The 12,337-nt window shown below is 39.4% G+C and overlaps 1 protein-coding gene across 1 annotated transcript in view; it reads left to right on the forward strand.

The window, feature by feature from the left end:
• The window catches only part of HEXB (hexosaminidase B (beta polypeptide)), a gene marked incomplete at its 5' end in the record, with an annotated part of 17,070 nt that overhangs the window by 1,487 nt on the left and 3,246 nt on the right, over positions 1-12,337 (forward strand). Inside the window, 11 exons of the mRNA XM_010140032.1 lie at positions 1,655-1,720; positions 2,480-2,526; positions 2,762-2,872; positions 5,164-5,265; positions 6,822-6,951; positions 8,621-8,801; positions 9,843-9,929; positions 10,516-10,588; positions 11,083-11,257; positions 12,004-12,094; positions 12,301-12,337. Coding sequence (XP_010138334.1) covers positions 1,655-1,720; positions 2,480-2,526; positions 2,762-2,872; positions 5,164-5,265; positions 6,822-6,951; positions 8,621-8,801; positions 9,843-9,929; positions 10,516-10,588; positions 11,083-11,257; positions 12,004-12,094; positions 12,301-12,337 — 1,100 coding nt within the window. The remainder of the gene's footprint in view (positions 1-1,654; positions 1,721-2,479; positions 2,527-2,761; positions 2,873-5,163; positions 5,266-6,821; positions 6,952-8,620; positions 8,802-9,842; positions 9,930-10,515; positions 10,589-11,082; positions 11,258-12,003; positions 12,095-12,300) is intronic.

The raw sequence follows: 12,337 nt of genomic DNA on the forward strand, positions 1-12,337 counted from the left end.
TGTAGGGAAGGAGTTCCCTGTTAAAAGTAACATGAAGTTTTCCTAATGTAGTAAGCTGAGCCCTCCAGGGCTTTAATTTGCTGTTTTAATGGGATGGCTTGTTCAGAGAACAAATGCTGAAATATCCAGTTATTAGTTATTTGCTGGATTGAGCAGCTTGGCTCCTTTTTTTTTTTTTTTTTTTTAAATAGAGATTGTATGGATCAGGCAGAGACTACCCTATAGCAAAAGTATTGGGTGCGTAATCAAAGTACAAGTTATCTGCCCTTCTCCCTGCTGGCTTCTTGCTCGCTTGTATTTGTATGGATCAGGCAGAGACTACCCTATAGCAAAAGTATTGGGTGCGTAATCAAAGTACAAGTTATCTGCCCTTCTCCCTGCTGGCTTCTTGCTCGCTTGTATAAAATGTTCCAAATAGCCATAAGAAACTTACTGTTCTGCATTCACCTAAGGTATGATACGTGTTCAGAAAAAAGCCTACTGTCTTGGAAGTAAATCCAGCTGAAGGACCCGTGGGAAGACCCATGGAGTTTGCAGTAGTCTTAAAAGTTCTCTTTCTCACTTGGAGAAAGTATGTGCAATCTGTGCTTAAGTTAAAATGGAGGCTTGAGGTGCTTTCTTCATGTCCCTGAATGGCTTTTCTCTGGTAGTTTATTCAGATATTTGAACCATATGTCTTATTACCAACTGTTCGGTCATACTGAAGCAAATCAAATAAATCATTAAAATAAAAATTTACCCCTCTGATTTTTTTCCCTCTGCTCCTTCAAGTATGCAACTTCCATCAGTTTATTATTGCTTTGTTGTTTAAATAATAATATAAATCTAGAGATTTGTAGATACAGTGTATTTTTGTACATAAATATATGTGATTTTTAAAAAAAGAAAATTTAAAGATTTTTATGCTTAAAGGATATTTGTTTCCTCACTAAAATTTACTGAATCACCTTAGATGGAAACCCAAACTTATTTTTGCTTTTTCTTCAATACTTTGTATACTGTGATTCAGTACTCAGACTTAAGGGAGGATTGTTATGGATACCTTTAGACACCATTCTTCGTTTTGCTTACCTTATTTCATCGCACTGCCCCTGTACACCTGCTCATTAAATGACGGGGTTTGATTTTACTTTTTTTTTTTCTCATTTTCCTTACTTTATAGTAAGTACTTTTCCTTTTCTTTACTTTATAGTAAGCAGCTAACAATATTACTTGACAAGCTATATATCTAAAGAAATATGTAAGCAGAATCTATATAAGAGGAAGGTAAAAGGAGAAGCAAACTTCGGTACTTAAGGATGAGTTAGTTACCCAACCCTTATCACTTGTGTCTTAAATGCAACAATATCATCTGGTATGTTCAGCTGGGTTAAACTTGGTTGGAATTCTGGCCCATGTGTGATGTTTAACATTGCACCATACTTGTTTTATTATCTTGCTGATTAATTGTTGACTTTCTGAGTAGTAGCTTGCATTATTTCAGGAGGACATAAATGAAAAATAGCTGCATGGCATCACTGTTAAAACAGCATTGGTCAGAATTTTAAAAACAAAGGGAGGTGTGGAACTTGAAGAATCTCTTTAATGCCTGTTTGCGTTGTCCTGTCAATCTCTGCTTTCCTGAGGAATGTTTTTTTTCTTTTCTTTTCTTGAGATCATTTAACTGTAACTGACCCTGTGGCTATACTGAAAGCAGATGAGGTATGGGGTGCTTTAAGAGGTAAGCTAATACTTTTCCTGTATGTTCTGGGCTTATGCAGGCCCTGTGGCAGACTAAGAACCCGGTGACTACAGAGGCCTCATTCAGTCCTTGTGGGAAGTAATCTTGGACACAGAGGCCAGAAGAATACCCAGACGTGTGTTAGTCAGACGCTCAGGCCGGATGCTCAGCATTTCTGATCCAGTGGCACAACTTAAGTGCACTCTTGCTGTGCCTGAAATCAGCAAAGCCAACCAAAATCTGGGTGCTAAAAAGCTCTCTCATCTACAGTGTGAACTAATTACTCTCGAGCTGCACCTAATAACTGAACATGCTGGACATGTCACCGAGAAAACCATAATGCTGAAGTTTCAGTCTGCTGTTCTTACTGGAATGTTTGTCTAAATTAGCAGATTTTTTATGCTCAACCTCAGCAATTCCAGAAATGGCAGGAATAGATGCATGATAATAACAGAAATTCCTACCTTACTTTCAGTAGCTTACATATCATTCAAGGATTAATTTGGTGCAGCTGAGCTGTAATGCCAATATTCAGTATTTGTGCCTAATGGAGAGTTTGAATTGTTCTCTCTCAGGATTTCTTTAACTGTGGTGCTTGAGCAATTAAAGAAATTGTGCTGAAGAGGAAGAAACTCAGCTAAAAAGTGTTCTTTCTAATTATGTGAATGCCTATAAATAGTGATTGTCCTGGTTTTGACTAAAACGTTAAGGACAAGTATTGGGTTGTACTCCAGATCCCCTTCTTGGATTTTTTTCCAGGTTTGGAAACATTCAGCCAGATGGTTCATGAAGATGACTATGGAGGCGTAAGTATAGCTATTAACCAAAACCACAGTCCTCTTAACAGACAATATTTATTTCTTTATTTCTTTTCTTTATTAGGTGCTTTTCTAGAAACAGCACTTCTGCTAGTTCCATTAAGTACGTATTTTTTCAGAAAATGATCCTTGGAAAGCTGTCAAGAAACTGAAAAATAATATTTCCTTTTTGAAATGATGACTATAAAATGGGAATTCTAATTTTTAAATCTTGTTCTCATAGTTTCTTGTCAACGAATCTGAAGTTGACGACTTCCCAAGATTTGCTCATAGAGGAGTCTTACTAGACACTTCAAGGCATTATTTGCCATTGAAATCTATTCTTACAAACCTGGTAAGTGGGCAGTTTTTATCATTAATAATGAAGGCTTTTACCCCCTGAAGTAGGTACCAACTGGAGCTGGTATGAAAGGAAAACCTGCCTGCTTTGTCTGACTTCTAGAAGCACAGAGAGAATTTTCCGAAGTGAAGGTCAGAACAAACACTGGAAAGAAATTGAGTGAGCAGACACAGTGATTTGTGAATCCTTGAATGAGGCTGGGATTTGTGGTACCTTGGGTTTTCTGTATTTTTAGTTGCCTAAACCAGCTTATGTATTTCTTGGAAGCATTTTTTGAGACTTCTGACCATCACCAAGCGGTACATGGAAGACCTCACAAGTCCTAGCTTCATTGCCAGTGGTTGCAGGAAAATTCTGGTCTTTTCAATAACCAAGCTTCGGTAGTCCATTCTTTGAGGGATAAGAGCAAGCCAGTACTGTACTAATACAGAGCAAAGGAGAAGTTGGAAATGTTCATTGGAAGCTACTGATTTCTTTCACTGCATCCCTTCAAAAAGAAAAAAATCCAGACAAACCAGCCAAGCAAAACTTTCTCTGAAAAGCTTAAGAAAGCACACTGGGAATTGTACACTCCCACCTTGATGAGAAGGTGGTGAATATGTGTAATCATAACGGCTAAAGCTGTGATGTTTTCTGGTTTGTATTCCCCTTTTCTGCTGTTGAAACCCTTTTAGCAGGGTTTATTTGGTTGGCTGTAATGGAGGAGCCTTTGAGTAACAAGACATGCAGTTCCTGTTTTGTCTAGATGAAGTAGAATTAGAAATTTTCCTTCCATGTTGCAGAACTTTGCAAAGCAGCCTTAAGATGGGCAGGAAGAGAGTGCAGGTAAAGAGGTCATTCTTGAACTATTTCCGGAACTTGCCCCTCCATGGGTATTTACCACTTGTGTTTACCTTGAAAGTCTCTTACCTCTTCAGCAAGTAGTGTTTGTGTAGTGTTTTGTTGCAACTAAGGGTGCTTCAAAGGCCTAAGTAGTTACTTTTGTCAATATTTGTTGTCTTTTCTAAAAGAGATGATAATAGCCAAAGAGTAACTTGACTTTCAAGACTTGCATTTCTCACCATTTTTGTAACTGTTGCTGTTCTTTTTTCTTTCCTTAAATTATGTGTGTGGCTCAAATACTTTCCCAGATCTACATTTTATGCCATTTCCTTCCCCCTCTGTGACTGCTTGAATCCAGGCTAACCTTATAAAAAGCAGAAGTAATCCCTCCACTGATGTGTGGTAATTAGATGCTGAAGCAGCAGTTCAAGTACATTTTCTTTTTGTGTTCAGCTGCTGTACTGTATTTCCAGAGAGGGCACTGTCCTTGAGGAAGGAGTGGCTGAGGTGATGTCAGGAGATACAATTTTCTATGGGAAAGGTGGTATTTGATAGAAATGTGTAAGAGATGCTCTCATTAAAACTTCTGCTGTCTAATAAGACAGATGAGATAACTTTGGGGAATGGACCAGGTATGAATCTTCCTTTGGATTTGATAGGAGTTCCTGAAGAGATTTTGTAGTTTTTTCAAACACAGCTTTGTGGAGAAAGAAAGGGGAAGAGGAGAAAATAATTGTATTGTGGCAAGGAACTGGAAACAACTGTGTTGCAATTACTCAGTCACGAACAACGTAGAGAACGCTTACTCCATATGTCCACAGCGCATAACACTTCTAGTGACTTTAACAAACTTGCATAACTCAGAGTATGTGTATCTGCAGTAATAATTCTAAAATAAGTGTGTTAACATTTGTCTTGATTATCTTCAAGTTCAAAAAAAGGCAAGTACTGATGCTAATGACTGAAAATGTAAGGGGGACACTATCTTCTGTGGGAAAACGGATTCTGCAGAAATTGCTGGCGAGTAGGGATGTGCTAAATAGTAGGAAACCCTCTCATGCTGTTTAGTTTTGGGTCCAAAGTATTTAGGTAGAAAAGTGTAAACCTTTCTCTGATGTTGCATAGAGAATTGCCCAGATTGTTCTGAAGCAGAAGAAATTCATAAGCATTTATAGCAGTTCCTCTTCTACCAGCCCGTGTGGCAGGAAAAGATCAAGAGTGTGTTGACAGGAGTGGTGGGAAGAGATGACAGAGGAATGGAATAGTAATATAAACAGGCTGGTGTGTTTTGATGTATGCCTGTAGGATTTGGTGAAACGTTGGTGCACTTTTTCTTTGGGTTTTTTATTGTTCTGTTGTTGCTTTAGGCATGCAGGATGTACTGGGACAAGAGGAACTTTTTTGCACAGGTTTTCTGTGAGACTGAAGTCCTTAACTAGACTATATTGCATTATTTGTTACAGGACGCCATGGCTTTTAACAAGTTCAATGTTTTCCACTGGCATATAGTAGATGATCAGTCATTCCCTTACCAGAGTATTTATTTCCCTGAGTTAAGTGACAAGGTGAGTAAACATCATTGGAGCGGCTTGGGAGGGCAGAAATCTGGTGCATCTTTCATGAAAATAAAATGCATAGCCTACAAATGACTGAATATGTCTGCCTTGGCTGATTGTGAAACAGTACCAGAGGCCCAGGAATGAGGAATTCCACACTTAGAATCCTACCTGAGTGTCTGTATGGACCATGTTCAAGTTTCCTTGCTGGATGTGTGGTAAATGACCTTCCTAACTGTTCTGTGCAAGTTTGCTGGTGATGGTGATCCTCTGTGTTTCCAGGCATTCAAGCACTAGTGGTGTGCAAATAATGAGTTGTGGTGAACACTGCTTGGATTCTGTTAATTTGTTTAACTGGTGGACTTCCTGCCGCTCAAACAAATGCAAGAGAGTTTCCTATCAGCTCTTTATTTGGAACCACTACAATAGTTCTTTTGCCCTGTCTGAGATATAGTTAACTTTACAAAACACAGTGTGTCTATAAGAGGTCCAAAAGCGAGATGTTGTCTTCTAAAAACACATACAGTGCAATGTTTCTTTTTATTTCCTGACTTACAGCAGGTTTTGCTAATTAATGAAAGGCACCATGAGGTTCTTGCTCAGTCATGGTACGGTAGTAGCCAAATCAAGCTTAAATTACTAAGTAGACTCAGCCTAAGCACAAGATTTGTGACTCTGTTTTAAAAAACTTGCTGGAATCTGCCCCTCAAAATTACATAGGCAGTGCTTGAGCAGATGCCAGGAAGAACTTCATAATTAAAAAATTGTAGATATGTCATGGTGCAGTCAGGTAATTTTTCCTAGTACTGGCTGTGGAGTTCTGTCCTATTGCCCAGCTTCAGCTGGAGAGAGGGAAATGGCCTTCCTCTCTATAGCTTTCTTTTTGAAAGCTTCTGGTTTATCATTATCTTTTCTGAGTAACACAGCTGTGGAAACCGTTTCCAAATAAATGAAAACTTAAGGTGCTATTAATCATGAGAAGTCACGATGCTTTTCATAAGTAGCTTGGCTCTTCGGCTAAACCGTAGCTGTTTGGGCCATTTGTCACATGTGTTGGCTCTGTGGGCATGGAATAATTCTCCAATTTAGTGTTGCAAAACACACATGCCCTGATGCTAAATTTGGCATTGTATGAAAAGTAACAAACAGAGGTGTTGGAAGGAGATGCTGTTCTTTCTGACTTGGCAGAATTTTTCCATTAGTCTTGCATGTCATGTAACAAGGGACCTGTGTGTCAGAACTGGTGCAGAAATGGAGGGGAACACTAACTTGCCTTTGTCCAGAAGAACTGAAAAATGTGTCTTTCAGAAATCTGATGGAATAGAAACTAGCTTTTCTTCATTAACTGTGAGCTAGGGAGGAAAGGAAGGTCTCCTCAGGAGATTTCTCTTAGTGTGGAAAAAAGGGTTAATTTTTGTGGGTGAACTGACAAGTGCAGTTTCACATGTGATAAACCAGAAAAGGCCAACCTGTGAAAATGCTTTCCAGTCTAAATTATAACACTTTGATCCCCATTTTGTGAGCTGTTGTTTTGTAACCTGTCTTTAAATGTGAATACTTTACAGGGAGCATATTCCTATAACCACATCTATACTCCTGCTGATGTCCGTCTGGTGATTGAATATGCCCGGTTAAGAGGCATTAGAGTTATCCCAGAGTTTGATACCCCAGGACACACACAGTCTTGGGGAAAAGGTACGTCCAAGAAAATATTAATGGTTAAAAGATAGTGGTAAGTAGGATGTAGCAAACAAATGGGCTTAACTTAAAAATGAGTCTTTAAAGTTCTTTGAAAAGCCCTTGGTAAGAGATAGATGAGGGACAGACTCAGTGATGGTCATGACCGTTACGTGTTAGAGGAACTAAAGGAAATGGAGAAACTGGACACTTCCTGTGCTGGATGTATGTATGAAGGCACAGATAACATTCTGTCCGTCGTAGACTTCATGTCATTGTTATCTCCCCATGCAGTAAATGCTCTTGAGTTTAGAGCAATAAAGCAGTGACTAGAAATAGTGAATTGCTGTCCTCAGAGTCGAGATTTCTGCTTTGGGAAGGTTCTTTTGAAAGTGGTTGATGTTTCTGTTTGTAAGTAAAGTAGTAATGTGCCAGTGTACAAAACAGCAAAGTTGGATGCTTCTTCACTGGATTTCAGAGTAACACTTATCTTACAGCAAATGCTTGAACCGTGAGAGTGGTTGTGTTTACGTGTACTCATGTTCCTTAATACAAGGTGCACTGACTGTGATTTCACTGCAATTAACATAAGATGGTTTGGGCCAAACTGGAAATAGTAAAGATTTTCTAGCACTTCATAGCTCTAGCCATGGGGCAAGTTTTGTGCTGATCCTATGCAGATGTGGCCATAATGTTGGAATATGCCTCAGGCTATTTTTCCCTAACTGAAAATGAGGAAAGGGGCAAGGCAAAAACTAAATTTGCTGAAGGTTCTTTCTGAATCCTTCACCTCATGGTCTTTGCTGGTACAGAGCACCAGGAGCTTGCGTGGTGATGTGTGAGGTGGTCTACATTCATATTAAGAGCAAGCCAATAGCTTCTTCATAAGCTTTTCTAAAATGTGATGTACAGGAGCCAGTCCTGGCTTTGCCCGTGAACCTGGGTAGCTATGCTTTGTTTGCATTTGAATACAAGATACTGGACAGAAGTATTAAGGCATGTGAGGAGAGTAGTTGAAGCAATCTATCACCAGTGCCCTATTTGGAGGAAATGTGCTTGGAGTAGGAAAGACACAGCTGGTAAGGTGTGCTGTTGCAACCACAGTTTAGCAAATAAACTGGACTTAGGAGTCTCCATACTATATATAATAACAAATTTTTCCTATTTTGTTATCCTGGCTCATGTTGCTTCAGATACCTTGACTGAAGAACCAGTGCTTAGTTTTGATGTCTGTCTAGTCTTCCTTTATTGTGTAGCAGACTGAAGTAGGCTCTACCTTGAGCCATTTACCTCCTGGTGTTAACAAAGGAGTGAAAAGAGGCCTCTGGAGTACAGTCATTATATTTGTCTGGCTTTTAACTGGCTTGCTTCCTAAAGCCATTAAAGCTTTTTTGTTCAAGAAGTCACCCAGAAGCTGTTTTCCAGGTATGGTAACATGTTCCATAAGTCGGAGTGTGTTAAATCGCAAATCTGAAGGTCAGAGTCCCGATTTCCACTTAGGGGGTTCTTCAGCATTGGGCAAGTTGGATTATTTCATCCTCCCTCTATTTGATTATACTTAGAATAACCGAGCACTTACTTAAGTCATTAATATTAACCTTTTTAATATGGGTAACTGTCTCTTCCTGCTAGTAAAGTTAGCATACCCACATGGAATTGAATATCCTCTATTAATTGTTTCTATTAGGTCAAAAAGATCTTCTCACCCCTTGTTACAGTGGAGAACAGCCGACTGGGTCCTTTGGACCTGTAAATCCCATTCTGAATACAACTTATGACTTCATGACTAAACTCTTCAAAGAGATCAGCAGTGTATTTCCAGATGCATACATTCATTTGGGAGGAGATGAAGTGAACTTCGATTGTTGGTACGGCGACAGTTCAAAGAAAAATACCCGGTTCCTCTTAAACTTGCCTAAATCCTTCAATTATGGAATTCAGCTGCATGAGACAGTTTTCCCCTGTTAAAGATCTCCGCTCCTGTAACTATTTACAGGCAGAGCGTTGGTGATCCTCAAAAAGCAAGTGAAGTTGTGCAGAATTTTGCTTTGACTAGTAGTTTCACAAATGTTCTAAAAGAATTTCTGTATGACAATTAATGTGGCACAAAGGAGAACTAGAATGGTAGAAAAGTACTTTATAAGATAACTAACATTTAATGCTTTATGTTAAAGGAAGGCAGTTCTTTCCATTGAGTCCTGCCTCCAGAAAATCTGCCAACGTGAAGTATCACAGCACTGACTCTTGTGTGCTTGTATTATAAGTATGATGTGTATTAATAGAGTTCTTCAATCAATTGTGGATTTTTAATATTCTGGAGTCTCTCAGCTGAAGTAACTAATAACGCAGAATTTGGAGAAACTCTAATTGGATGAGTATTCAAATTGTTCAAATCTAGTTAGTATTTTCGTGGTAATTTGAAACATCAAATCTGAACACTCAGGAATGGTTTCATTTTAAAAGGAAAGAAAATTCTTGACAAATGCTTTATCATAAAAGTGTTAGTTTGCTTTTGGGGTCTTTCCCCAAATTCTTGATGTCACTCCTGCAGATCCCCTGGTACTATGGCTGATCAGTTTCCAGACCCTCTGGCAACCTTCCCACAAATTTGCAGAGAAGCTGGGAAGCCCAGAGCCCTTAGGAGCTTGAGGCAGCCTGCCAGAGACTGCTTCAGAACAGGGCCTCCAATAGCTGTAGCAGCGAAGCAGGACTACTGACTTTATTTCCTATCAGGATGAAACTGTTTCAAAATACGTAAGTGGTATAAAGTCTGCTGCTTCTGATCTGTTGTGCGTTCCAGGCTATGGCGTGCCGAAGGCGTCGGCTGTTGTGCTGTGCACAAGTGAAAATGACTGAGAAATCTGGTTTAAAACAATTTTTTTTAACTTGTTTTGTTATTATCATCTAAGGAAATCTAACCCTGAAGTGAAAGAGTTCATGAAGAAGAAAGGATTTGGCATGGACTATACTAAACTGGAATCTTACTATGTTCAGAAGTACGTTGGGTTTTTTAATTCTTGATCAGCTTTTCACAGCCACTGTCTGAAGGTGGTGTTGAGGTGCAGTGACTAAAGATGATTTAAATTAGCCTATATTGTTTTCAAAAGTTGCCAGGTATTGGGAGACTATTCAGTGTATTAAAATAAAGTTCACAACTTTAAAATGTGGAACACAACAAGGATATGTAGGCTAGTTCTACACACACTCTGAGTGTACGGGGTATCTTAAACTAGGTATCTGCTGTGATGTCAGCACACAGGGTGGGGAGGAGAAGTCCTAAGGTGTTTGCGGTCATTTACTTACTCTTAAATAACATGGATTTACTCCCCTCTATGAGTTGCTGGTAGTTCTGAGTATCAGTTTGTGTTACTGCATGTGCATATCCTTATACGTGGGAGAACATGCTGTCTGAGACAGAGCACCTGAAAGCCAAAACCAGAAAAAAACTGTTCTTTTCTTGGTCTCCTGTGCAGTACTGGGAAAGGCCTGGTATTCCTTAGGGTACTCAGGTTGAGTTGGTACTTCATGTGCCTGTACTATCTCACTGAAGTTCACAAATATTATCTTATTTCTAAATTCTAGGATTTTGGACATTGTTTCTTCCTATAACAAAGGATATGTGGTCTGGCAAGAAGTGTTTGATAACAAAGCACAGGTAAGACGGGGAAATAAATAAGATTCTCTTGCATAACAGCACAGTATTGTGGGAGGCTTTGAAGTTGAGTAGTTGTGTCTCTGAAGAGTTAAAGCAAGTCTGCTGACTTTAGCAACTCTTCCCAGGTATGCAGGGGGCTGCTTTGAAATTATCATTGACTAAACATGTAAAACAGGTGGAACAGGAACAGGTGTTTCTGATCTGGTAACCAGGTGCTCAGCTTTTCAGACTGATGCATGTAGGAACCTTCTTAGGGCATTAACTGTGTATAGTAGAACCTAGGCTTCACTCTAGTGTGAACTCTGTTTAAAAACAGTGAAGAGCTTTAGACTGTAGGGTGAAAATTGACAAAAGGTAGCTTCCAAAATGTTCCTCTTCAAAACAAAATACCACTTTCCCATTTTGGAAATTTGTCATTCTTTTTCCTGATAACAGCAATTAGGATTGTCATTAATGTTTGGGGGTTTTTTTGTTTTACTTTTTCCCCCTTTTAGCTGAAACCAGACACTGTGGTTCAAGTGTGGAAGGAAAACAGCTATACTCACGAACTGGGCAGGGTCACTGGAGCTGGGTTCGCTGCTATCCTCTCAGCTCCCTGGTACTTAGACTACATTAATTATGGGCAAGACTGGAAGAAATACTACAGCATTGAACCACTAAACTTCCCTGGTTTGTTACTTTTTTTAATATGCATGTTCTGTGCCACAAAGTCTTTTGTACAGCGTAAATGTAAAGAATAAGGCTGTTTAGAGTGGTCCTACAGTCACTATGATCAGATGCACGGTAATCAAAGGACCTTGGTATCAGCTAGAACTCTGGAAATTTCTCAAAAAAATGCAAGTTTCAGTTTCTCACAGGGAGAAGTGTTACCTTCGTCAAGTGCTTGTGTGAGACAAGATGCTGGACAGGCTGCGTCATGCATTAGGGGCAGAGTTGAGCAAAATAGCTGTTAGTAGACTGACACTGAATTCATATGCTAGCAAGCTTCTAGAGCATTAGACTGTTCTAGAAAAAGACGTTCTCTCCTTTTGGCTGAAGCTCTGCCTGGGCTTTCATTTTGTGCAAGACAGCTCATGAAGCTGATAAGGGAGAACACCTGTAGCTTTTTCAAGTGATGTTCTGTGTCAGGGCTGAAACCTGTAAGAATGTCAGAACGCTGAGGAATGTCTTCAGAGGATAAAAGTTAAAATACTTTCTGTCAGAGAACGGAAATGGGTTCTCTGAGCAAACAGCCTGGTGGTTCTTATGTTCAGTAACAAGACTACCAAAAGATTAAGTTAGTGCTCAGGATAGATATTTCATACGAAGAACCGAACACCTGAACAGCAATCCTCTCTGAGTATTGGAAAATGAAGTTTTGATACTTGCAAATCTTCTGGGGAAGTGGCAATTCTAACTTTCTGCTTTGAATTCAGGATCTGAAAAACAGAAAAAGCTTTTAATAGGTGGAGAAGCCTGCCTATGGGGGGAATTTGTGGATGCAACTAACCTCACACCAAGATTATGGTATGAACCGCTTTATCTGTGTATTTAGAAAGCCAGATAAAAGGAGCATTAATTAAGCCAACAGGAGTGTCCGTTATTGGTAACAATGCTCTGTACTGAACCTGAGCAGCTATAAAAATAGGTGGATATAAGAGCTGGTATTAGAAACATTAATCCTTCCTTGGTTAAAGACTATACCTACTCTAAAACTCGGTGTATCTTTTCAGGCCTCGAGCAAGTGCTGTAGGGGAAAGACTCTGGAGC

The sequence above is a fragment of the Buceros rhinoceros genome, unplaced genomic scaffold, assembly GCF_000710305.1.
Source record: "Buceros rhinoceros silvestris isolate BGI_N320 unplaced genomic scaffold, ASM71030v1 scaffold37307, whole genome shotgun sequence".
NCBI classification, from domain to species: Eukaryota; Metazoa; Chordata; class Aves; order Bucerotiformes; family Bucerotidae; genus Buceros; species Buceros rhinoceros.